The sequence below is a fragment of the Coregonus lavaretus genome (genome assembly GCF_964263955.1).
Source record: "Coregonus lavaretus genome assembly, contig: HAP1_SCAFFOLD_2585, whole genome shotgun sequence".
In the NCBI taxonomy this organism is placed as follows: domain Eukaryota; kingdom Metazoa; phylum Chordata; class Actinopteri; order Salmoniformes; family Salmonidae; genus Coregonus; species Coregonus lavaretus.
The window spans coordinates 1-24,704 of record NW_028159210.1 but is presented as its reverse complement, the minus strand read 5'-3'; the positions used below and the strand labels follow the sequence as shown (position 1 = coordinate 24,704).

The following is a 24,704-nucleotide window of genomic DNA, read 5'->3' as shown; positions in this document are numbered from 1 at the left end:
TTCACATAGCTTACTTACATTCATTCATTACACACCATAGAAAAACAGGACGACAGCTGACCTAAACATGACCTGAACATGCAAACTCAAAAAGATGTCGAATTATGAAACATGTCTTGGCAACTGTACTGGATAACAAAATAGGGCATAGGCAGTGACATTAAATCAAAATCTCACATTTCAACTTTTGAATGATGCTCCTAATCCAATGAGTGTGTACGAAAGAGAGAGGGGGGGGGGTGGGGGGGGGGGCGGCGAGAGAGCGAGAGAAAAGAAAAGGTGGTCAGTTTACCCAGCAGAAAGTGCCTGAGGGGTTTAACTGAACTGTTTTAGAGGTAGACAGATACCTGTTTCATTTCTTCTTGAACCCCTTCAGTAGAGATGTCATTCTGTCAGCTTACCTTTCAACTCTTTTTAATGCACAGGTTTAGCAATTAATTGTTACCCCACCTATGTAGATGTCAACAACCATTTTCTGGTGTCTAAATTGATAGATGTAGATCATGATGTAGATAGATAGATGTATCTTAGTTTGTTTCTTCGATATAAAGATAAGTTGTTTAGGCTACTGCATCTAGAGGGCCTGTGTACTGTGCCTACATCATTTCACCTCACTGTTGAGCCTCGTGGAAGGCTACATGTAAAGGCTTGAAAATAACTGTCTGTTACTTTAACTAAACTGGAAAGGTGACTTCCCAGGTGTGTGTGTGTCAGAGAGAGAGAGAGAGAGAGAGAAAGAGAGAGTGTGCTTGTAACAGGTGTATCCAAGAAAACAGGTAACCGCGCCTACTTTTGAGAAGCCAGAATATCGTATGTTAGTGTCAATGAAACAGAACATAATTTGTGCATTTCACTAGGCATCAATTATTACTTTGCCAAAACGCAATAAAAGGCATAGGCAGCACTTTTCGCATTGAGAGAAAGAGCAACTTTCCAAAGGACTTGGAATAAGATAAACCAACAACAGCAAGCCAGACATTGTCCAATCATAAACATTGGCTAAATCTGAGGATCTATACTACTTTTAGCCTTCTTTACACTCCTGTCTTGGATTTGACACTGGATGAAAGAAAGTTCACTGTCTGATGAGATCATAAACTGAGGTTAAGCGGAAATTGGACCAATGTCACGACAAATTTCAGCGTTGGAATAGACCACAAACCTCTAGCTGTCTCCAGATCTATTAAGGCACAGTCGGGCGGACCACTCCACCGAACTGGGGAGAATGACATCTCACCTGGGCAGACTGACACCACTGTTGTGGATCCTTTGGAGTTTCAGTAAGTTATGTATTCATTATTTAATGTTTAGACTATGAGAAATAACACTGCAATAGGGCTAAGTAAGGCGCTATGAACAAAATAACACACAACAATGACAACTATATACAACTAAAGCGCTGCATTTTTATTTTGGTTTATCTATAGTCCTATGTATTTTGGTAATTGACCTAGCAAGTCGTTTTTTATATAAGTATTTAAATAAATAGGCTACTGCCAACTTTGGCTCTTGTTCAGCTTCCTGGGTTAGTCTTTGCTGGATTAGATGAACAACACTTGAGGAGATATTTCAGGAAAAACAGGTTACTGTTGATCAATTTCCCCCCTCATGTCTGTGATTCAGTCTGACTCCTATCCTGTGCACTCTCTCTCTCTCTTTCTCTCTCTGACACACATCTGTCTGTATGGGGATAAGAGAAGGATTGCAGAAGGCGCCAATTGACCTATACTGTATTTATATAAGCTGATGTATAATGACTGTTTTTAAATGAGGAAAACAGAGACATGGTTTGTGTGAGACAGAGACAGAGTGAGAGAGACAGAGCGAGAGAGAGACAGAGAGAGAGAGAGAGAGAGAGAGAGAGAGAGAGAGAGAGAGAGAGAGAGAGAGAGAGAGAGAGAGAGTATGTCTCTTATCCTGACAGTGTGTATTTAATCATGCTCAGAGGAGATGAGAGACAGTCAGTCAGACAGACGGGCCGGATGCTGTGTCATAGGTGGAGTGTTATGCCAGTAATGTGGCACAGGTAGATTCCTCAGCAAACCTAAAATCCTTGCCTGCCTCTACTCCATGTTCACTACTCTTATGTGACACAAGAGTAACACACTGCTCACATGGAAAAATACAGCACCTGGCAGCTTGGTAGACAACAAAGTGAACTGGTAAATACATAAATCATACTAAAGACAATCTGCCTGCTGTTTACACACACACGCTCACGCTCACGCATGCCACACACACACACACACACACACACACACACACACACACACACACACAACACTACTAGTTCAACAACAACAAAAACAACCACCGTTGAATCAGTACAGCCATATCAAAACAGCTTTTACTATGGGCATATAATATGTTATCTGGAACTGGTATCTTTAACTAAATGTATCATGGGTCAAATCAAATCAAATCAAATTGTATTGGTCACATGCGCCGAATACAACGGGTGCAGACATTACAGTGAAATGCTTACTTACAGCCCTTAACCAACAGTGCATTTATTTTAAACAAAAAAAGTAAGAATAAAACAACAACAAAAAAAGTGTTGAGAAAAAAAAGAGCAGAAGTAAAATAAAGTGACAGTAGGGAGGCTATATATACAGGGGGGTACCGTTGCAGAGTCAATGTGCGGGGGTACCGTTGCAGAGTCAATGTGCGGGGGCACCGGCTAGTTGAGGTAGTTGAGGTAATATGTCTAAAATATAGCCTACATTGAACAAGATTACAATATATTTACATAACATTTGTATTAGTATTTGGTAGGGTGTATATATGATTTTTCTGTTAGGCTAAGAGTGAGCTGTTTGGCAAAAAAAGAACGCTTTGTTTTAATGGTAACAGCAGATTGCAATCAGGCCTTCATTCCATAAGGATCATCAATGTTGTGACTTGGCAAAACAGTCTGCCACTGTAGAGAAAATAAGATGACTACATTGAATTGGTCAGTGAGTTTACAGTTCTACCTAAATACACACAGGTTGCGCATACATACGAGTGTGTATATGTGTATGTATGTGTGCATGCCATGCATGCGTGTGTGCGTTTGCATGCACTGTGTGCGTGCACGTGAGTATGTGTTTGTGTGTTTCTCTGGACAAGAGGTTCACTAGCGCAACAAGTCGAGCAACATGTCTTCACTGACACATCGAATGGCTTGTCCTAGTTTCTCTCTGTCCTCCCTCTGACTGCCTCCCTTTCTTCTTTGTGTACTCTTCCTCCCCCCATCTCTTGGCCTCTGTCTTCTTTCCAATCACATCTCTCTATTCTCTACACCTCCTCTGTTCTCATACTTTCTGTCGCTCACTTCCTAAAGTATATGGAAGGACAGTGAGGAAAGTGTCAGACTACAAATCCTCAGTCATGGTTCAGTGCAGTCTTCCTCTCTCTCTCTCTCTCTCTCTCTCTCTCTCTCTCTCTCTCTCTCTCTCTCTCTCTCTCTCTCTCTCTCTCTCTCTCTCTCTCTCTCTCTCTCTCTCTCTCTCTCTCTCTCTCTACACTGTAACATTGTGTTGTATTTCTATTGTAACTGTCTTTATCCTGTGTTTTTTTAAATGATGTCAACGATGCCACACACATTTTCCACAAGGGGACAATAAAGTCAACAAATAAAAAGTCTCTCTTTCTCTCCCCTCTCCCCCTCCATCTCTCCTTCCCACGCTCTCTCTCCCCCAGTTGCTGTGGTGCAGGGGGACTTTGTGGAGCCCTCTCCCCTGTTCTTAATGCGCTCCCTGGCCGAGGCTGAGACCCGGCTGCCCTGCCAGTTCAAGGTGGAAGTGGGCCAGGTGGTGGTTCAGGTCTGTAGCATGATTTACTACAGTACCCATAGTGCTCTGTTCAACATATCTGGTTTTATCTTAGAAAAGACGTCCCTAACATAATGGTCTCGTCTCTCATTGTCACAGGTCACCTGGACCAAGGAGAAAGCAGATGGCACCAAGGACCAGATCATCACAGTACACCACACCGCCGGACACACAGGTAGGACACACACGTATAGGTGTTAAAGTACTAAGAGTGTCAACCATCCATCTCTTTATATTACATTGGTCGTTCATCTGCTTTGCTAGCACTCGAAGCCTCACAAGTTATATTTTGAGTAGATGATGAAACCACAGATGCAGTTTTAACGTAACTACTCCATCTCACTCTTTTTGCCACCCCAATATCTCACTTCCTCTCTATCTCTCTTTCTATCTCTGTCTTCCACTCTCTCACCCCTGCCCCTCTTTATCCTCCCCCCCCCCCCCCCCTCCTCTCCTCCCCTTCTCCTCCCTCTCCCCCCTCTCTTCCCCCTCTCTCCCTCTCTCAGAGTTTGGTCAGTACTCGGGGCGTGTGCGGTTTGGCAGCAGTGAGCCCACGGTGGACTCGTCTCTGATCATCATGAACACTGTGGAGTCAGACGAGGGCAGGTACAACTGTCACATCAGCACCTTCCCCTCTGGGAACTTCGAACGACAGCTGTCACTCACCGTGTGGAGTAAGTCCCTCCCCTTACTTCCCCTTCCTCATTGTATTCCTTTGACTGATGATGATGATGTTTACAGGTGTCAGTTGTAGTATTACTAGCTGAAACAATAGCTTTAGTGGTGATAGTAGTCATGTGAGCCACAACTGTCATTGTAACTGTCAGTGTATCCAGCTGTCTGAGTTTTTTTAGGATAACATTTCCTCAAAGCACTGATCTGAGTTTTTTAAACACCTACCTAACAGAGCACATTAGATCTCAGCCTGGGTCATAAAGCTGATCCTAGTTCAGTGTTTAAGAACTTCCACCCCCTGAAGCATCATGTCACAATGATCTAGGATCAGCTTAACCTCCAATTAACAACTAAGACCAGTTCTAAGATCAGTTCTAAGATCACCTCCCCAAGCACTAAGACCAGGGAATAGTTTATTCCTATCCCTGAAGGAAGTCTGACATTTGACCCTTGACCCCTGCAGCCACACCCATCTCTTCCCTGGACCCTGTGATCCTTGTCGAGGGCCAGTCCTTCCGATTGGCCGCGTCCTGCCGCTCTGTGGCCCGCCCTCCGCCCCACCTCTCTTGGGACACAGACCTAATGGGCCAAAAACACAACAGGAGCTCGGAGGGCGGGTCAGTCTCCACCCACTTCTCTCTGCACCCCCTGAGGAGTATGAACGGGAAGAGGCTGGACTGTCTGGTGTGGCACCCGGCTCTGGAGGGACCCCGCAGGATCACCAACAACCTGGTGGTGCACTGTGAGTTTAGACTTCACATTAAAAGATCCAATGCAGCCGTTTTTTTATCTCAATATCAAATCATTTCAGGGTAACAATTAAGTACCTTACAGTGATTGTTTTCAATTAAAATGGTCTTCGCAAAGGGCAATTTCTCAAGCAAGACATTTTACTAGGGGATTTTTTGTTGCTGCTGTTATTGGCAGAGAGATTTGGAACTCTCTTTCTTATTGGTCTATTAACTAATTTACTGCATGGTGATGTCACCATGGAAGGCCAAAACTCCATCCCACCAAAACAGGCTGAAATTTCAGGCAGTCTTTTAAAACAGCTCTTACACTATCAGCATTTTCATCATTCTCACAATTTCACAGTATTATTCCAACCTCAGTGTGGAAATATATATAAAATATAGGAAAATCACGTTTTTGACTGCACTGGGCCTTTAACTATAAGTCTAGATGTGAGATGAAATACAATTTTTAATTGTGATACCTTACTACACGTTTATACAGACTTCTATGCCTTCGGTGACTTTTCCGTTTAATATTGCCCTCTTTATTTAAAGTCCCTGGTAGAATTCAGAATCCCTCAATATATCATGACTAAAGTAACTTTATTGTAAGTTGACTGTGCTTCTTTCTCACCAAGAAGATATTTTACAGATAATTTTTTATCCTGCCTTTATTGTTAGCTTGTGTAATTGTGGATTTCTGTGTATCTGCCAGTAAAACATTATGACTCTGATCATGTTCCTCTGTTCTAGATCCTCCCAATGCAGAGATCTCAGGGTTTGATCAGAACTGGTATGCTGGTCTGGAGGAAGCTGCCCTCAGCTGTGTCAGTGGAGGGAACCCCAAACCACAGAGTTTCATCTGGACCAGGTAACACTTACCTTCCCAACCTACCCTCCCTACCTGTCTGCCTGTCTGACTCACATTATGTCTGGCTAATCTGTTTTTGTTTGATTTACTGGTAATTCTATTAGTCAATGATTAATAGTGTTACTAAGCCTAAGGGAGTTCAGGAGTTGTTTTTAGTTTTGCTCTGAGTGCCACTTGCCAGGCAGTCATTGTCAATAATAAGGCAATTGACTTGAATCTTGATTGACTTACATGGTTAAAGAGATTCTCCGGTACGTTTGTATACTTTTTAGCCAGTAGTTCTGAAAGTAGCGCTCACAAGACAAAAGTGGTCCCCGAAGATTGCGTACTATGTCACATTTGTGCAGATGTGTGCACCACGTCATTGCTCTCGCTAGCTGTCACTCAAATGGCGAGGGGCTGAAGTTCATTGGCTGAAACTTGAATTGCTAGGGGACTGGCCATTGCAGGGGAAAATGTATGGAAAATGGCGCTGCACAGCTTCCAGAAAACACTCGCTTTCAAACTAGGGATTTTATGGCTAATTGAGGTAAGACAGTAATTCTGCTCATATATAATGCATGTATGAACTACACATTGACACATCCAGCCCAAAGCAGGAGGTTTAAAAAATACCTAAAGGGGAATTTCACCCTGGGGGAATCTGGGCTTGTTTTCATAATGTCTGAGGCATTTCTATGACAGTGAGATGTGTTTCACACATAATTGCCCAGGAGGAAGGCAGGTCAGGGCTTCACGCGCTGAATGATACACCCTATGACGGCTTCCGGTGTATTGATCTAAAAATAAATATAGTCCTACTTTGTGGCATTTCGTGAAGGTTCTATGTTATACTGATCACAATATACGTGTTTGTGGGTGTAGATATGGTTGTCCTTGTTCGACAGAGCCATTGGATGTCTTTCAGTAATGTTCCTATCGGCAGATTCATCAGTAAATGTACAAGCAGACACATTTTCTCCAGTCGCTGAAAGACTACAACTTGTGTTGGACGGTGCTTCATGCTCTGGCCCCCGTCCCTCCCCCAAGGCGGGCTTTTTTGAAAAGGAGACACTAACAACATCCTTTGGGCAAAATGTATAGAACTGACCAGACGCAATGGCTTCAAGTGATTCCTCTCATCAACACGAATTTGACGATGGAGCATCTATTAACTACATGGTGACATTCAACCATACATGTTTCAACTGGAATATAGCGATGAGGATTCGAAACAAAGACTTGGATTTAGCTAAAGTTAGAAGCTCAGCTACAGCCGATTCCAGCACCAAGAGGACAGATGACAAATACAGTGCCTAGCTAAGTAAGTTATTTTTCCTGCAAGCCATCTAGCTAGCTAGCTAACTTTAGTTTATCTAACGTTGCTATACATTACTTTTACCCATTTTATAAGAGAATCACTGAAATTGAAAAAATCCAGGCATTTATAAATAAAATCCAGTCTTACTTTATCAAAGGCCTTTTCAAAAACGTGTGGTTTTACTTAATTCTCTGTACTGGCCAATGATTATAACAGCAATTCTGATCCAACCATAAAATCATACATTGTACCCCTGGCCTGAGAGGATGGAAGTTCAATATGTAGCTACAGTGGGGAAAACAGTATTTAGTCAGCCACCAATTGTGCAAGTTCTCCCACTTAAAAAGATGAGAGAGGCCTGTAATTTTCATCATAGGTACACGTCAACTATGACAGACAAATTGAGAATTTTCTTTCCAGAAAATCACATTGGAGGATTTTTTATGAATTTATTTGCAAATTATGGTGGAAAATAAGTATTTGGTCACCTACAAACAAGCAAGATTTCTGGCTCTCACAGGCCTGTAACTTCTTCTTTAAGAGGCTCCTCTGTCCTCCACTCATTACCTGTATTAATGGCACCTGTTTGAACTTGTTATCAGTATAAAAGACACCTGTCCACAACCTCAAACAGTCACACTCCAAACTCCACTATGGCCAAGACCAAATAGCTGTCAAAGGACACCAGAAACAAAATTGTAGACCTGCACCAGGCTGGGAAGACTGAATCTGCAATAGGTAAGCAGCTTGGTTTGAAGAAATCAACTGTGGGAGCAATTATTAGGAAATGGAAGACATACAAGACCACTGATAATCTCCCTCGATCTGGGGCTCCACGCAAGATCTCACCCCGTGGGGTCAAAATGATCACAAGAACGGTGAGCAAAAATCCCAGAACCACACGGGGGGACCTAGTGCATGACCTGCAGAGAGCTGGGACCAAAGTAACAAAGCCTACCATCAGTAACACACTACGCCGCCAGGGACTCAAATCCTGCAGTGCCAGACGTGTCCCCCTGCTTAAGCCAGTATATGTCCAGGCCCGTCTGAAGTTTGCTAGAGTGCATTTGGATGATCCAGAAGAGGATTGGGAGAATGTCATATGGTCAGATGAAACCAAAATATAACTTTTTGGTAAAAACTCAACTCGTCGTGTTTGGAGGACAAAGAATGCTGAGTTGCATCCAAAGAACACCATACCTACTGTGAAGCATGGGGGTGGAAACATCATGCTTTGGGGCTGTTTTTCTGCAAAGGGACCAGGACGACTGATCCGTGTAAAGGAAAGAATGAATGGGGCCATGTATCGTGAGATTTTGAGTGAAAACCTCCTTCCATCAGCAAGGGCATTGAAGATGAAACGTGGCTGGGTCTTTCAGCATGACAATGATCCCAAACACACCGCCCGGGCAACGAAGGAGTGGCTTCGTAAGAAGCATTTCAAGGTCCTGGAGTGGCATGGCCAGTCTCCAGATCTCAACCCCATAGAAAATCTTTGGAGGGAGTTGAAAGTCCGTGTTGCCCAGCGACAGCCCCAAAACATCACTGCTCTAGAGGAGATCTGCATGGAGGAATGGGCCAAAATACCAGCAACAGTGTGTGAAAACCTTGTGAAGTCTTACAGAAAACGTTTGACCTGTGTCATTGCCAACAAAGGGTATATAAAAGTATTGAGAAACTTTTGTTATTGACCAAATACTTATTTTCCACCATAATTTGCAAATAAATTCATAAAAAATCCTACAATGTGATATTCTGGATTATTTTTTCTCATTTTGTCTGTCATAGTTGACGTGTACCTATGATGAAAATACAGGCCTCTCTCATCTTTTTAAGTGGGAGAACTTGCACAATTGGTGGCTGACTAAATAGTTTTTTCCCCCACTGTATCTCGATTAACGAGAGAAGATTTAAAATAGACAAGATGTCGGCAAAAATCTTTGAGTAAATCACATTGGTGTAACAATCTGTAACTATAGTTCCCTGCACTTGTATGTCTTTACACCTGAGACACACTCGGACACACTGAACTGTACTACACTGTTCATACCTTTTTTTTGTATTTTACTTTTACCATATAACATTGTTGTTGAATACCCAGTTCTTGAGTTAACATTAAATAGTGTACAGTCTCCTGTATTTTAGATTTTGACAAATAAACAAACATTCTTTGGATATCTGAATGTCTAGCATCTGTTTCTTGCTACAGAGCCCTGTACAGCGTATATAAAAAATATCTTCATTGAATCCATAAGGGCAGACAAATGTAGAAGATTGATAGAAAATATCCATATTTATTTTATGGTGGTTCTACATCAGGGCTCTCCAACCCGGTTCCTGGAGAGATACCATCCTGTAGGTTTTCACTCCAACCCTAATCTAGCACACCTGATTCAAAAATGAGCTGCGTTTACACAGGCAGCCCAATTCTGATATATTTTCCACTATATATATATTTAAAAAAATATATATATATATATTTCCCTTTATTACTTTCCAACCCCACCACCCCTTCCCTAATTGGAGTAAACTAGTGAATAACAACGCTTAGGCCTCTACTTTCAGCTTATACATACTATATACATTTTATGGACACAGTCAATTTTACAATAATTCTATTTTGCTTGATTTTACTCCTGAACTTCCTCTACCCTCAACCTCTCTGATCATTTTCATGATGTCCATCCGGTTTGCTTCTATATGCCATATCTCTCCAACTGTGCTCCTTCACAAAAGCTCTCAACCTATAACCTATATACTTATTATGGACACAGCATGCCCTACATTAGTTATCTTTCTGTTATTAGTTGTTATTAGTTGTTATTAGTCCCATCTTTCAGCTCCATTCAACACCTCCCATCTATCTCTTAACACCATCCATATTGCATTTCTATTTGCCATATATTTTTCAACTGTACTTTGATGTTTCACAAAAGTTCTGAACCCTTCTATTGTCATTGTTTCTACACATTGTACATTGAAAATAAACATTTTTGCTAAAAGTATTATTATATTATTGATCGATTGACTATGACTTTTCAGATCACCCAGTAGTGCAGGGTTATTTTTTATTTATTTTATTTATTTTTTGTCATTTAGCAGACGCTCTTATCCAGAGCGACTTACAGGAGCAATTAGGGTTAAGTGCCTTGCTCAAGGGCACATCGACAGATTTTTCACCTAGTCGGCTCGGGGATTAGAACCAGCGACCTTTCGGTTACTGGCACAACGCTCTTACCCACTAAGCTACCTGCCGCCCTGTAAATATTGCAATCCTTCAGCCATTCCAACCTGTTACCCATTTCATATACAGTGCATTCGGAAAGTATTCAGACCCCTTGACGTTACAGCTTAATTCCAAGATGTCTTAAATTGTTGTTTTCCACTCATCAATCTACACAGAAAACCCAATAATGACAAAGCAAAAACAGGTTGTTATTTCTAAATTTATAAAAAAACTAAAACAGAAATATCAAATTACATAAGTATTCAGACCCTTTACACAGTACTTTGTTGAAGCACCTTTGGCAGAGATTACAGCCTCAAGTCTTCTTGGGTATGACGCTACAAGCTTGGCATACCTTTATTTCTTGAGTTCCTCCCATTCTTCTCTGCTCTGTCAGGTTGGATGGGGAGCGTCGCTGCACATCTATTCTCAGGTCTCTCCAGAGATGTTCGATCGGGTTCAAGTCCGGGCTCTGGCTGGGCCACTCAAGGACATTCAGAGACTTGTCCCGAAGCCACTCCTGCGTTGTCTTGGCTGTGTGCTTAGGATCGTTGTCCTGTTGGTAGGTGAACCTTCGCCCCAGTCTGAGGTCCTGTGCGCTCTGGAGCAAGTTTTCATCAAGGATCTCTCTGTACTTTGCTCCATTAATCTTTTCCTTGATCCTGACTAGTCTCCCAGTCCCTGTCACTGAAAAACATCCCCACATCATGATGCTGCCACAACCATGCTTCACCGTAGGAATGGTGCCAGGTTTCCTCCAGACGTGACGCTTGGCATTCAGGCCAAGGAGTTCAATCTTGGTTTCATCAGACCAGAGAATCTTGTTTCTCAGGGTCTGAGTCCTTTAGGTGCCTTTAGGCAAACTCCAAGTGGGCAGTCATGTGCCTTTTACTGAGGAGTGGCTTCTGTCTGGCCAGTCTACCATAAAGACCTGATTGGTGGAGTCCTGCAGAGATGGTTGTCCTTCTGAAAGGTTCTCCCATCTCCACAGATAAACTCTGTAACTCTGTTAGAGTGTCCATCAGGATCTTGGTCAACTCGCTGACCAAGGTCCTTCTCCCCCGATTGTTCAGTTTGGCCGGGCGGCCAGCTCTATGAAGAGTCTTGGTGGTTCCAAACTTCTTCAATTTAAGAATGATGGAGCCCACTGTGTTCTTGGGGACCTTTAATGCTGCAGACATTTTTTGGTACCCTTCCTCAGATCTGTGCCTCGACACAATCCTGTCTCGGAGCTCTACAGACAATTCCTTCGACCTCATGGCTTGATTTTTGCTTTGACATTCACTGTCTACTGTGAGACCATATATAGACAGGTGTGTGCCTTTCCAAATCATGTCCAATCAATTGAATTTACCACAGGTGGACTCCAATCAAGTTGAAGAAACATCTCAAGGATGATCAATGGACACAGGATGCACCTGAGCTCAATTTTGAGTCTCATAGCAAAGGGTCTAAATACTTATGTAATTAAGGTATTTCTGTTTTTTATTTTTAATACATTTGCAAACATTTCTAAAAACCTGTTTTCACTTTGTCATTATGGGGTATTGTGTGCAGATTGATGAGGAAATGTTTTTAGAGTAAGGCTGTAATGTAACAAAATATGGAAAAAGTCTGCAAAACATGACTTAGTACTTGGTGGCAAAACCCTTGTTGGCAATCACAGAGGTCAGAGGTTTCTTGTAGTTGGCCACCAGGTTTGCACACATCTCAGGAGGGATTTTGTCAACTCCTCTTTGCAGATCTTCTCCAAGTCATTAAGGTTTCGAGGCTGACGTTTGGCAACTCGAACCTTCAGCTGGCCTCCACAGATTTTCTATGGGATTAAGGTCTGGAGACTGGCTAGGCCACTCCAGGACCTTAATGTGCTTCTTCTTGAGCCACTCCTTTGTTGCCTTGGCCGTGTGTTTTGGGTCATTGTCATGCTGGAATACCCATCCACGACCCATTTTCAATGCCCTAGCTGAGAGAAGGAGGTACTCACCAGATTTGACGGTACATGGCCCCGTCCATCGTCCCTTTGATGCGGTGAAGTTGTCCTGTCCCCTTAGCAGAAAAACACTCCCAAAGCATAATGTTTCCACCTCCATGTTTGACGGTGGGGATGGTGTTCTTGGGGTCATAGGCAACATTCCTCCTCCTCCAAACACGGCGAGTTGAGTTGATGCCAAAGAGCTCGATTTTGGTCTCATCTAACCACAACACTTTCACCCAGTTCTCCTCTGAGTCATTCAGATGTTCATTGGCAAATTTCAGACGGGCATGTATATGTGCTTTCGTGAGCAGGGGGACCTTGCGGGCGCTGCAGGATTTCAGTCCTTCACGGCGTAGTGTGTTACCAATTGTTTTCTTGGTGACTATGGTCCCAGCTGCCTTAAGATCATTGACAAGATCCTCCCGTGTAGTTCTGGGCTGATTCCTCACCGTTCTCATGATCATTGCAACTCCACGAGGTGAGATCTTGCATGGAGCCCCAGGCCGAGGGAGATTGACAGTTATTTTGTGTTTCTTCCATTTGCGAATAATCGCACCAACTGTTGTCACCTTCTCACCAAGCTGCTTGGCGATGGTCTGGTAGCCCATTCCAGCCTTGTGTAGGTCTACAATCTTGTCCCTGACATCCTTGGAGAGCTCTTTGGTCTTGGCCATGGTGGAGAGTTTGGAATCTGATTGAATGATTGCTTCTGTGGACAGGTGTCCAAATCTAAGCTCGTTCTCTATATTAAAAGACAAATCTCAGCTTGTTACCTGTATAAAAGACACCTGGGAGCCAGAAATCTTTCTGATTGAGAGGGGGTCAAATACTTATTTTCCTCATTAAAATGCAAATCAATTTATAACATTTTTGACATGCGTTTTTTGGATTTTTTTGTTGTTATTCTGTCTCTCACTGTTCAAATAAACCTACCATTAAAATTATAGACTAATCATTTCTTTCTCAGTGGGCAAATGTAAAAAATCAGCAGGGGATCAAATACTTTTTTCCCTCACTGTATATATATACACAGTACCGGTCAAAAGTTTGGACACACCTACTCATTCAAGGGTTTTTCTTTATTTGGACTATTTTCTACATTGTAGAATAATAGTGAAGACATCAAAACTATGAAATAACACATATGGAATCATGTAGTAACCAAAAAAGTGTTAAACAAATAAAAATATATTTTAGATTCTTCAAAGTAGCCACCCTTTGCCTTGATGACAGCTTTGCACACTCTTGTCATTCTCTCAACCAGCTTCACCTGGAATGCTTTTCCAACAGTCTTGATGGAGTTCCCAAATATGCTGAGCATTTGTTGGCTGCTTTTCCTTCTCTCTGCGGTCCAACTCATCCAAACCATCTCAATTGAGTTGAGGTCGGGTGATTGTGGAGGCTAGGTCATCTGATGCAGCACTCCATCACTCTCCTTCTTGGTCAAGTAGCCCGTACACAGCCTGGAGGTGTGTTGGGTCATTGTCCTGTTGAAAAACAAATTATAGTCCTACTAAGCGCAAACCAGATGGAATGGAGAATGCTGTGGTTTCCATGCTGGTTAAGTGTGCCTTGAATTCTAAATAAATTACAGACAGTGTCACCAGCAAAGCACCCCACACCATCACATCTCCACAGGAGATCATCCGTTCACCTACTCTGCCTTACAAAGACACGGCGGTTGGAACCACAAATTTGGACCGATTTCCACTGGTCTAATGTTCATTGCTCGTGTTTCTTGGCCAAAGTAAGTATCTTCTTCTTATTGGTGTCCTTTAGTAGTGTTTTCTTTGCAGCAATTTGACCATGAAGGCCTGATTCATGCAGTCTCCTCTGAACAGTTGATGTTGAGATGTGTCTGTTACTTGAACTCTGTGAAGCATTTATTTGGGCTGCAATTTCTGAGGCTGGTAACTCTAATGAATGTATCATCTGCAGCAGAGGTAACTCTGGGTCTTCATTTCCTGTGGCCGTCCTTCATCATAGCGCTTGATGGTTTTTGCGACTGCACTTGAAAATCTTTCAAAGTTCTTGAAATGTTCCGGTGTGACTGACCTTCATGTCTTAAAGTAATGATGGACTGTCGTTTCTCTTTGCTTATTTAAGCTGTTCTTGCCATAATATGGACTTGGTCTTTTACCAAATAGGGCTATCTTCTGTATACCACCCCTACCTTGTCACAACACAACTGATTGGCTCAAACGCATTAAGAAAGATTTGTGGTTTCAACCGCTGTGTCTTTGTAAGACGCAGAGTAGGTGAACGGATGATCTCCGCATTTGTGGTTCCCACTGTGAAGCATGGAGGAGGACGTGTGATGGTGTGGGGGTGCTTTGCTGGTGACACTGTCTGTAATTTATTTAGAATTCAAGGCACACTTAACCAGCATGGAAACCACAGCATTCTCCATCCCATCTGGTTTGCGCTTAGTGGGACTATCATTTGTTTTTCAACAGGACAATGACCCAACACACCTCCAGGCTGTGTACGGGCTACTTGACCAAGAAGGAGAGTGATGGAGTGCTGCATCAGATGACCTAGCCTCCACAATCACCCGACCTCAACTCAATTGAGATGGTTTGGATGAGTTGGACCGCAGAGAGAAGGAAAAGCAGCCAACAAATGCTCAGCATATTTGGGAACTCCTTCAAGACTGTTGGAAAAGCATTCCAGGTGAAGCTGGTTGAGAGAATGACAAGAGTGTGCAAAGCTGTCATTAAGGCAAAGGGTGGCTACTTTGAAGAATCTCAAATATAAAATGTATTTTGATTTGTTTAACACTGTTTTGGGTACTACATGATTCCATATGTGTTATTTCATAGTTTTGATGTCTTCACTATTATTCTGCAATGTAGAAAATAGTACAAATAAAGAAAAACCCTTGAATGAGTAGGTGTGTCCAAACTTTTGACTGGTACTGAATATATGTATATACTCCACAGGAGGTTGGTGGCACCTTAATTGGGGAGGATGTGCTCACGGTAATGGCTGGAGCGGAATGAGTGGAATGGTATCAAATACATCAAACACGTGGTTTGATGCCATGCCATTAGCTCCGTTCCAGCCATTATTATGAGCCATCCTCCCCTCAGCAGCCTCCACTGATATACTCCGGACTTCGACATTGCTCGTCCTAATATTTCTATATTCCATTCTTTTACTTTTTAGATTTGTGTGTATTGTTAGATATTATTCCACTGTCGGAGCTAGGAACACAAGCATTTTGCTACACCCACAATAACATTTGCTAAATATGTGTATGCGACCAATGCAATTTGATTTGATTGGATATGATTTATCCGGCTTCGGTACACTGGCAATGGTCGGCTTGGGAGGTTAGACTCTTTGTTCTTATAGCGATGGGCTTGTCCTGTCTGCTGTGCACGGCCAGCTGGATAAGACTGCCGATAGTGGTGTAGGGCTTCTTAACCACCTGGTCCTCTTGTAGAAGATTTGCTGGTACTGCACGTCTCCTGGAAAGACATGGTTGTGGTCATAGCATTTTAATTTTTTTGTGGAAGGGACGTAGGGCAACACACCTTTGTTGGTAAAGGTATCAACCAAATGGGAACGGCTAGCATATTGCTTAGGGACCATGAGGGGACATTGGGAGCTGCTTCTGAGAGAAAAGATCAGTCAATAAAGTGAATGGGCTGGGTGGCTAAAGAAGGTGTGAAAAGTCTTAGGAAGGCAGTTCTTACACAGTATGAATTGTTGTGTATGGGAGATTGAGGAGAAATGGCACCTCAAACGCTCTCATACACAACAATACATTTACTGTCTAAGCACAACCCTGCACATCCAAAAACCCTTTCCTCATCTCAAAGTGCTGTCTGTAAACCTCCCCAGTCCATTGACTTTGACAGATCATCCTTGTCAATAGTAGCCCTTTGGAGGGGAATTTTGTAGATGTCTTTGTATTATGTTTTGATAATCTGCAGAGAGAATAATGAGGTGGTTGTGTCATTACTGTTGTAGTCTTGATTTTATACCTTTCAGTGTCACTTGCTGGTTTCTGTCCCATAATCTTGTTGTGCTCCATAATTGCAAGGTGTGTCCGCTCACTCATGCTTGTGTACTCAAAATGTCCACGCTTTGGGGTATTTTTTAGCAGGGCACTGTGGAATGACTCCAGATAACATGAGTTTTACAAAGAGAAAAAGGAAAAAAGAGAAGAGGGGTAGACTAAATTGATTACATGGTCTGGAAGATACTCTGTGGTCCTCACGCTACCTCTAACCACCCGTAACCCCAAAACACGAACACAAACCATACAAAACACTACCCAATTCATGTTTATACCATGCTTACCATAAAGTGAGCTATCTTTGCCATCAGCTTGTAAATATTTTGGCCAACTTACCTTCACCTTGTACGGTGCTAGGGGTTGGAAGTGCATGTTGGTGGAATGAGATTCTGTACCACAGGCGTTTGGTGGCACCTTAATTGGGGAAGTTGGGCTTGTGGTAATGAGTGGAGCGGAATTTGGAATGGTATCAAATACATCAAACACAAGGTTTGATGCCATTCCATTTGCTTCGTTTTAGCCATTATTATGAGCCGTCCTCCCCTCAGCAGCCTCCACTGTTCTGTACCACCTACAACAAAATACACAACAATACACAATTTAACCACTCCACTAATTGTATTGATCTCTATTAGACTGGCTAGCTAAGCATACCTAACATTGACATTTCAATATTGTTATCTTGCTGTTAGCTAACTAGCGTCACTAAATTGGCAGCAAGATTGCTAGCCAGCTGAGACTGGCTGAGAACCAACTAACCAACCATAGATGATTTATACACATTCATCATTGCTACCAATACACAGAGTGAGTTAGCTATATAGACAATTCACATTTTAGTAACTGAGTGTTTTCCAGACTAGGGTGGAATAGATGGCTACCAAATTAAGATACTTTATTTGGTAACATTAGCTATCTTACGTTAGCTAACGTCAGTCAAAGATAGAATGAACAAACAAACATGTTTACTCTGCTGAAGGCAGCTACCAGTCTAGTAGTGACTACCATGGCATAGGCGAAATTGATTGACAGTGTGTATACCAAAATATACTGTAGATAGCTATATGATTTAGCTGATCAATCAATCAATCAATCAATCAATTTTATTTTATATAGCCCTTCTTACATCAGCTAATATCTCGAAGTGCTGTACAGAAACCCAGCCTAAAACCCCAAACAGCTAGTAATGCAGGTGTAGAAGCACGGTGGCTAGGAAAAACTCCCTAGAAAGGCAAAACCTAGGAAGAAACCTAGAGAGGAACCAGGCTATGAGGGGTGGCCAGTCCTCTTCTGGCTGTGCCGGGTGGAGATTATAACAGAACCATGCCAAGATGTTCAAAAATGTTCATAAGTGACAAGCATGGTCAAATAATAATCAGGAATAAATCTCAGTTGGCTTTTCATAGCCGATCATTAAGAGTTGAAAACAGCAGGTCTGGGACAGGTAGGGGTTCCATAACCGCAGGCAGAACAGTTGAAACTGGAATAGCAGCAAGGCCAGGCGGACTGGGGACAGCAAGGAGTCACCACGGCCGGTAGTCCCGACGTATGGTCCTAGGGCTCAGGTCTCTCAGTTGGCTTTTCATAGCCGATCATTAAGAGTTGAAAACAGCAGGTCTGGGACAGGTAGGGGTTTCGTAGCCGCAGGCAGAACAGTTGAAACTGGAATAGCAGCAAGGCCAGGCGGACTGGGGACAGCAAGGTGTCATCATGCCCGGTAGTCCTGACGTATGGTCCTAGGGCTCAGGTTCTCAGAGAGAAAGAGAGAACGAGAGAATTAGAGAGAGCATACTTAAATTCACACAGGACACTGGATAAGACAGGAGAAGTACTCCAGGTATAACCAACTAACCCCAGCCCCCCGACACATAAACTACTGCAGCATAAATACTGGAGGCTGAGACAGGAGCGGTCCGGAGACACTGTGGCCCCATCCGAAGAAACCCCCGGACAGGGCCAAACAGGAAGGATATAACCCCACCCACTCCGCCAAAGCACAGCCCCCGCACCACTAGAGGGATATCCCCAACCACCAATTTACAATCCTGAGACAAGGCCGAGTATAGCCCACAGAGGTCTCCACCACAGCACAAACCAGGGGGGGGGCGCCAACCCAGACAGGAAGATCACGTCAGTAACTCAACCCACTCAAGTGACGCACCCCTCCCAGGGACGGCATGAAAGAGCACCAGCAAGCCAGTGACTCAGCCCCTGCAACAGGGTTAGAGGCAGAGAACCCCAGTGGAGAGGGGAACCGGCCTGGCAGAGACAGCAAGGGCTGTTCGTTGCTCCAGCCTTTCCGTTCACCTTCACACTCCTGGGCCAGACTACACTCAATCATATGACCTACTGAAGAGATAAGTCTTCAGTAAAGACTTAAAGGTTGAGACCGAGTCTGCGTCTCTCACATGGGTAGGCAGACTGTTCCATAAAAATGGAGATCTATAGGAGAAAGCCCTGCCTCCCGCTGTTTGCTTAGAAATTCTAGGGACAATTAGGAGGCCTGCGTCTTGTGACCGTAGCGTACGTATTGGTATGTACGGCAGGACCAACTCGGAAAGATAGGTAGGAGCAAGCCCATGTAACGCTTTATAGGTTAACAGTAAAACCTTGAAATCAGCCCTTGCCTTAACAGGAAGCCAGTTTAGGGAAGCTAGCACTGGAGTAATATGATCAAATTTCTTGGTTCTAGTCAGGATTCTAGCAGCCGTATTTAGCACTAACTGAAGTTTATTTAGTGCTTTATCCGGGTAGCCGGAAAATAGAGCATTGCAGTAGTCTAACCTAGAAGTAACAAATGCATGGATTAATTTTTCTGCATCATTTTTGGACAGAAAATTTCTGATTTTTGCAATGTTACGTAGATGGAAAAAAGCTGTCCTTGAAACAGTCTTGATATGTTCGTCAAAAGAGAGATCAGGGTCAAGAGTAACGCCTAGGTCCTTCACAGTTTTATTTGAGACGACTTTACAACCATCAAGATTAATTGTCAGATTTAACAGAAGATCTCTTTGTTTCTTGGGACCTAGAACAAGCATCTCTGTTTTGTCCGAGTTTAAAAGTAAAAAGTTTTCAGCCATCCACTTCCTTATGTCTGAAACACAGGCTTCTAGCGAGGGCAATTTTGGGGCTTCACCATGCTTCATTGAAATGTACAGCTGTGTGTCATCCGCATAGCAGTGAAAGTTAACATTATGTTTTCGAATAACATCCCCAAGAGGTAAAATATATAGTGAAAACAATAGTGGTCCTAAAACGGAACCTTGAGGAACACCGAAATGTACAGTTGATTTGTCGGAGGACAGACCATTCACAGAGACAAACTGATATCTTTCCGACAGGTAGGATCTAAACCAGGCCAGAACTTGTCCGTGTAGACCAATTTGGGTTTCCAGTCTCTCCAAAAGAATGTGGTGATCGATGGTGTCAAAGGCAGCACTAAGGTCTAGTAGCACGAGGACAGATGCAGAGCCTCGGTCTGACGCCATTAAAAGGTCATTTACCACCTTCACAAGTGCAGTCTCAGTGCTATGATGGGGTCTAAAACCAGACTGAAGCATTTCGTATACATTGTTTGTCTTCAGAAAGGCAGTGAGTTGCTGCGCAACAGCTTTTTCTAAAATTTTTGAGAGGAATGGAAGATTCGATATAGGCCGATAGTTTTTTATATTTTCCGGGTCAAGGTTTGGCTTTTTCAAGAGAGGCTTTATCACTGCCACTTTTAGTGAGTTTGGTACACATCCGGTGGATAGAGAGCTGTTTATTATGTTCAACATAGGAGGGCCAAGCACAGGAAGCAGCTCCTTCAGCAGTTTAGTAGGAATAGGATCCAGTATGCAGCTTGAAGGTTTAGAGGCCATGATTCTTTTCATCATTGTGTCAAGAGATATAGTACTAAAACACTTAAGTGTCTCTCCCGATCCCAGGCCCTCGCAGAGCTGTGCAGATCCAGGACAGCTAAGCCCTGGAGGAATACGCAGATTCAAAGAGGAGTCCGTAATTTGCTTTCTAATGGTCATGATCTTTTCCTCAAAGAAGTTCATGAATTTATCACTGCTGAAGTGAAAGCCATCCTCTCTTGGGGAATGCTGCTTTTTAGTTAGCTTTGCAACAGTATCAAAAAGAAATTTTGGATTGTTCTTATTTTCCTCGATTAAGTTGGAAAAGTAGGATGATCGAGCAGCAGTGAGGGCTCTTCGGTACTGCACGGTACTGTCTTTCCAAGCTAGTCGGAAGACTTCCAGTTTGGTGTGGCGCCATTTCCGTTCCAATTTCCTGGAAGCTTGCTTCAAAGCTCGGGTATTTTCTGTATACCAGGGAGCTAGTTTCTTATGACAAATGTTTTTCGTTTTTAGGGGTGCAACTGCATCTAGGGTATTGCGCAAGGTTAAATTGATGGCTTTCAGAGTTCAATACAGGACTGTAATGTTAGCTAGCTAACTTACCCAGCTAGGCTAGCAAGCTAGCTAATGTCAGGTTACCTCTAATTAAGAATCTTCTGGTATGTTGTGAAGGAAAAAATGTATGGTATCGCATCCCTTCTCAGCTGTCGTCGAAATGGATTCCCCATCAGTTCAGCCTGAAAATCCCTCTGATAATCTTTGGTCACCTCATCATTCTTGATAGCCGCAAGCCACTGGCAGAATCAGGGTGAGTCTGGTAGGTAGAATGGTGAAAGATAACGCTTGTTTGTAATTAGTGAAATGAAAATGTGCTAGTTCTAGCTTGTGGTTTGGATAATTGTGATGTTTATGATAAAAACTAAATGTTGTTAATATAGTAATGACTATATGCCATTCCAGAGCCAGGGTTAAATACCCCTTTAATAGTCGTAAAGTTCCGGAGCATGTCTTTCAGTGGAGGCTGCTGAGGGGAGAAAGGCTCATAATAATGTCTGGAACGGAGTGAATGGAATGGTCCCATTCCGTTGATTCTGCTCCAGCCATTACCACGACCCGGTCCTCCCCAATTAAGGTGCCACCAACCTCCCGTGATGTCTTTAAATAAAGGTTAAATAAATAGTAGTACAGGTTTGGTTCAGGGACAGTTCAAATGTTTTGTTACACTTCAGTGCAGCTTTTGACATTATCGATCATAGTCTGCTGCTGGAAAAATGTATGTGTTATGGCTTTACACCCCCTGCTATTTTGTGGATAAAGAGTTACCTGTCTAACAGAACACAGAGGGTGTTCTTTAATGGAAGCCTCTCCAACATAATCCAGGAAGAATCAGGAATTACCCAGGGCTGCTGTCTAGGCCCCTTACTTTTTTCTAACTTTACTAACGACATGCCACTGGCTTTGAGGAGAGCCAGTGTGTCTATGTATGTGGATAACTCAACACTGTACACGTAAGCTACTACAGCGACTGAAATGACTGCAACACTTAACAAAGAGCTGCAGTTAGTTTCAGAGTGGGTGGCAAGGAATAAGTTAATCTTAAATATTTCAAACTAAAAGCATTTTATTTGGGACAAATCATTCACTAAACCCTAAACCTGAACTAAATCTTGTAATAAATAATGTGGAAATTGAGCTAACTAAACTAAACTGCTTGGAGTAACCCTGGATTGTAAACTGTCATGGTCAAAATATATTCATACAACAGTAGCTAAGATGGGGAGAATAAAGCGCTCGACCTTCTTAACAGCACTATCAACAAGGCAGGTCCTACAGGCTCTAGTTTTGTCGCACCTGGACTACTGTTCAGTTGTGTGGTCAGGTGCCACAAAGAGAGACTTAGGAAAATTGCAATTGGCTCAGAACAGGGCAGCACGGCTGGCCCTTGGATGTACACAGAGAGCAAACATTAATAATATGCATGTTAATCTCTCCTGGCTCAAAGTGGAGGAGAGATTGACTTCATCACTACTTTTATTTGTGAGAGGTATTGACATGTTGAAAGCACCGAGCTGTCTGTTTAAACGACTAGCACACAGCTCAGACACCCATGTATACCCCACAAGACATGCCACCAGAGGTCTTTTCACAGTCCCCAAGTCCAGAACAGACTATGGGAGGTGCACAGTACTACATAGAGCCATGACTACATGGAACTCTATTCCACATCAGTTAACTGATGCAAGCAGTAGAATCAGATTTTTAAAAAACTGATAAAAATACACCTTATGGAAGAGCGGGGACTGTGAAGCAACACAAACATAGGCACAGACACATGCATACAGACACATGATAACATACGCACTATACACACATGTACACATGGATTTTGTGTTGTAGATATGTGGTAGTGGAGTAGGGGTCTGAGAGCATTTGGAAAACATCCTGCTGTTAGGTGGATTAAACCATTCTCAGGGTGTGGTAGAGGGTGGAGGTGGAATGAACCATCTATTGGAAATTACTCTTAAAATGGCTCTTACTCATTATTCATACAAGTACAGTTAGGCCTTTAGGGAAAGTGTCTCATGAGTGTCATGCTGTATGTCTGATGTTAGATTTATAGAAGTTATGATTCAGTCTGATTAATTTTGTACTTGATCACACACTTTCTTACTCCCCCTAACACACACACACACACACACACACACACACACACACACACACACACACACACACACACACACACACACACACACACACACACACACACACACACACACACACACACACACACACACACACACACACACACACACACACACACACACACACACACACACACACACACACACACTCAACTCACACTCACACTCACACTCACACTCACACTCACACTCACACATACACACACCATGGTTGTTGCCTGTTGCAGTGGGCAAACCAGTTTGCTTCTTTTTACTTGTCAATGCAAAGCAACAGGTGAAGTAATAACCGTGCTGTCATATCGTCGTGTTGCAGCTTGTGCAGACAGCAGACAGAGGAGACAGTTTCACAAGAGGGAGGGAGGGGTGGGGGATGGAGGGAGGGGGGAGGTATGTTCCAAACAATTGGATTTGTTTGTAACATTATCATGCTGTGTGATCTGTGTCTATATGTAAAACTGTATGGTTCCTGTTTCTGGTTCCTCCTGCTCAAAAGGGAGTCTGTTCACACGACTCAAAGCAATAGAGTAGTGGTCAGAAATAAGCCATTTTAATGAATTCTAGTTTGTTGCGCCCACAAATTCTGAGTCATGTTTTTCTTTATATCACTGTGGTGCTCATGTAACATTTCAGGTTAGTGTTGTTGGTGATCAATAGTTAATAGTATTTTGGGCTGTGTTGCTATGATATTCAGGTTAGTGTTGTTGTTTTGAATGTGATGTTTTGTGTGATACTGTAGGGTGTGTTAAAGGGGTGCGTTCAGGTTCAATTCAGTACCTTGTGACGTTGTTGGGCGTTTATAGAGTCATGGCATTCAGAGCATTATTGTAAGATATCAACTGTACAGTTTTGTTAAACCCTATGTTAAGTGCTATAGTGTTTCTGTTATGCGCAGAAAAGGCGGAGACTTACCAGAGGGCGTGACCACGGGGAATGGATCCCTGCTGTTTAATAGGCCCCTCGGCCTGACGGACGCTGGCATCTACCAATGTGTGGCCAAGAACGTTGTGGGGACGGGGAAAGCAGAGGTGGAGATCACTGTGACAGGTAGGTTGGGCTATCACTCATATTAAAGAGTGATATTAAATTAGTCATAATTTTCTTACTTTAGTCCTGGATATATATGTTGTATTTTATTTTATATAATTTTTTTTATCCTGAAACAAAATTCTGGAAAATACTGTACCTTTGTTCTGTTAAACAAAGAAGTTTAGCTAACAAACCCAGTTTAAGCAATCACACATACAGTATGTTCATATTTTCAAAATTATGTGTATTTCTGTATCTCTGTGAATATACATCACTTCCTATTGTCCCTCTCCCTCAGAGTTGCCTCAGAAGCAGGCGTCGTTCGACAGTCTCCTGATGATAATAGTGGGAGGAGTGGCCGTAGTACTTCTACTAGTCATGATCATCATCGTCATCTCTGTGACCCGTCACCACAAACGCAAGAACAAGAAACTGTCGAGGGAACTCACTGTGAGGAAGTATGTTTTCAAACTTTACAGTAACTCCCTCGTTATAGAATCGTTATAGAATC

General features: G+C 42.8%; 1 protein-coding gene across 1 annotated transcript; it reads left to right on the top strand.

Annotated features, from left to right (window-relative positions):
• Nucleotides 1-1,225: 1,225 nt before the first annotated feature.
• Nucleotides 1,226-24,651, top strand: LOC311123179 (nectin-4-like; the record flags this gene model as incomplete). The annotated part of the gene is made up of 8 exons (XM_084197441.1): nt 1,226-1,280; nt 3,685-3,806; nt 3,915-3,990; nt 4,322-4,489; nt 4,954-5,232; nt 5,978-6,095; nt 24,060-24,211; nt 24,492-24,651. Coding segments are annotated over 8 exons (1,130 nt in total), but the record flags the coding sequence as incomplete, so codon positions are not given.
• Between the last annotated feature and the right edge of the window lie 53 nt (nt 24,652-24,704).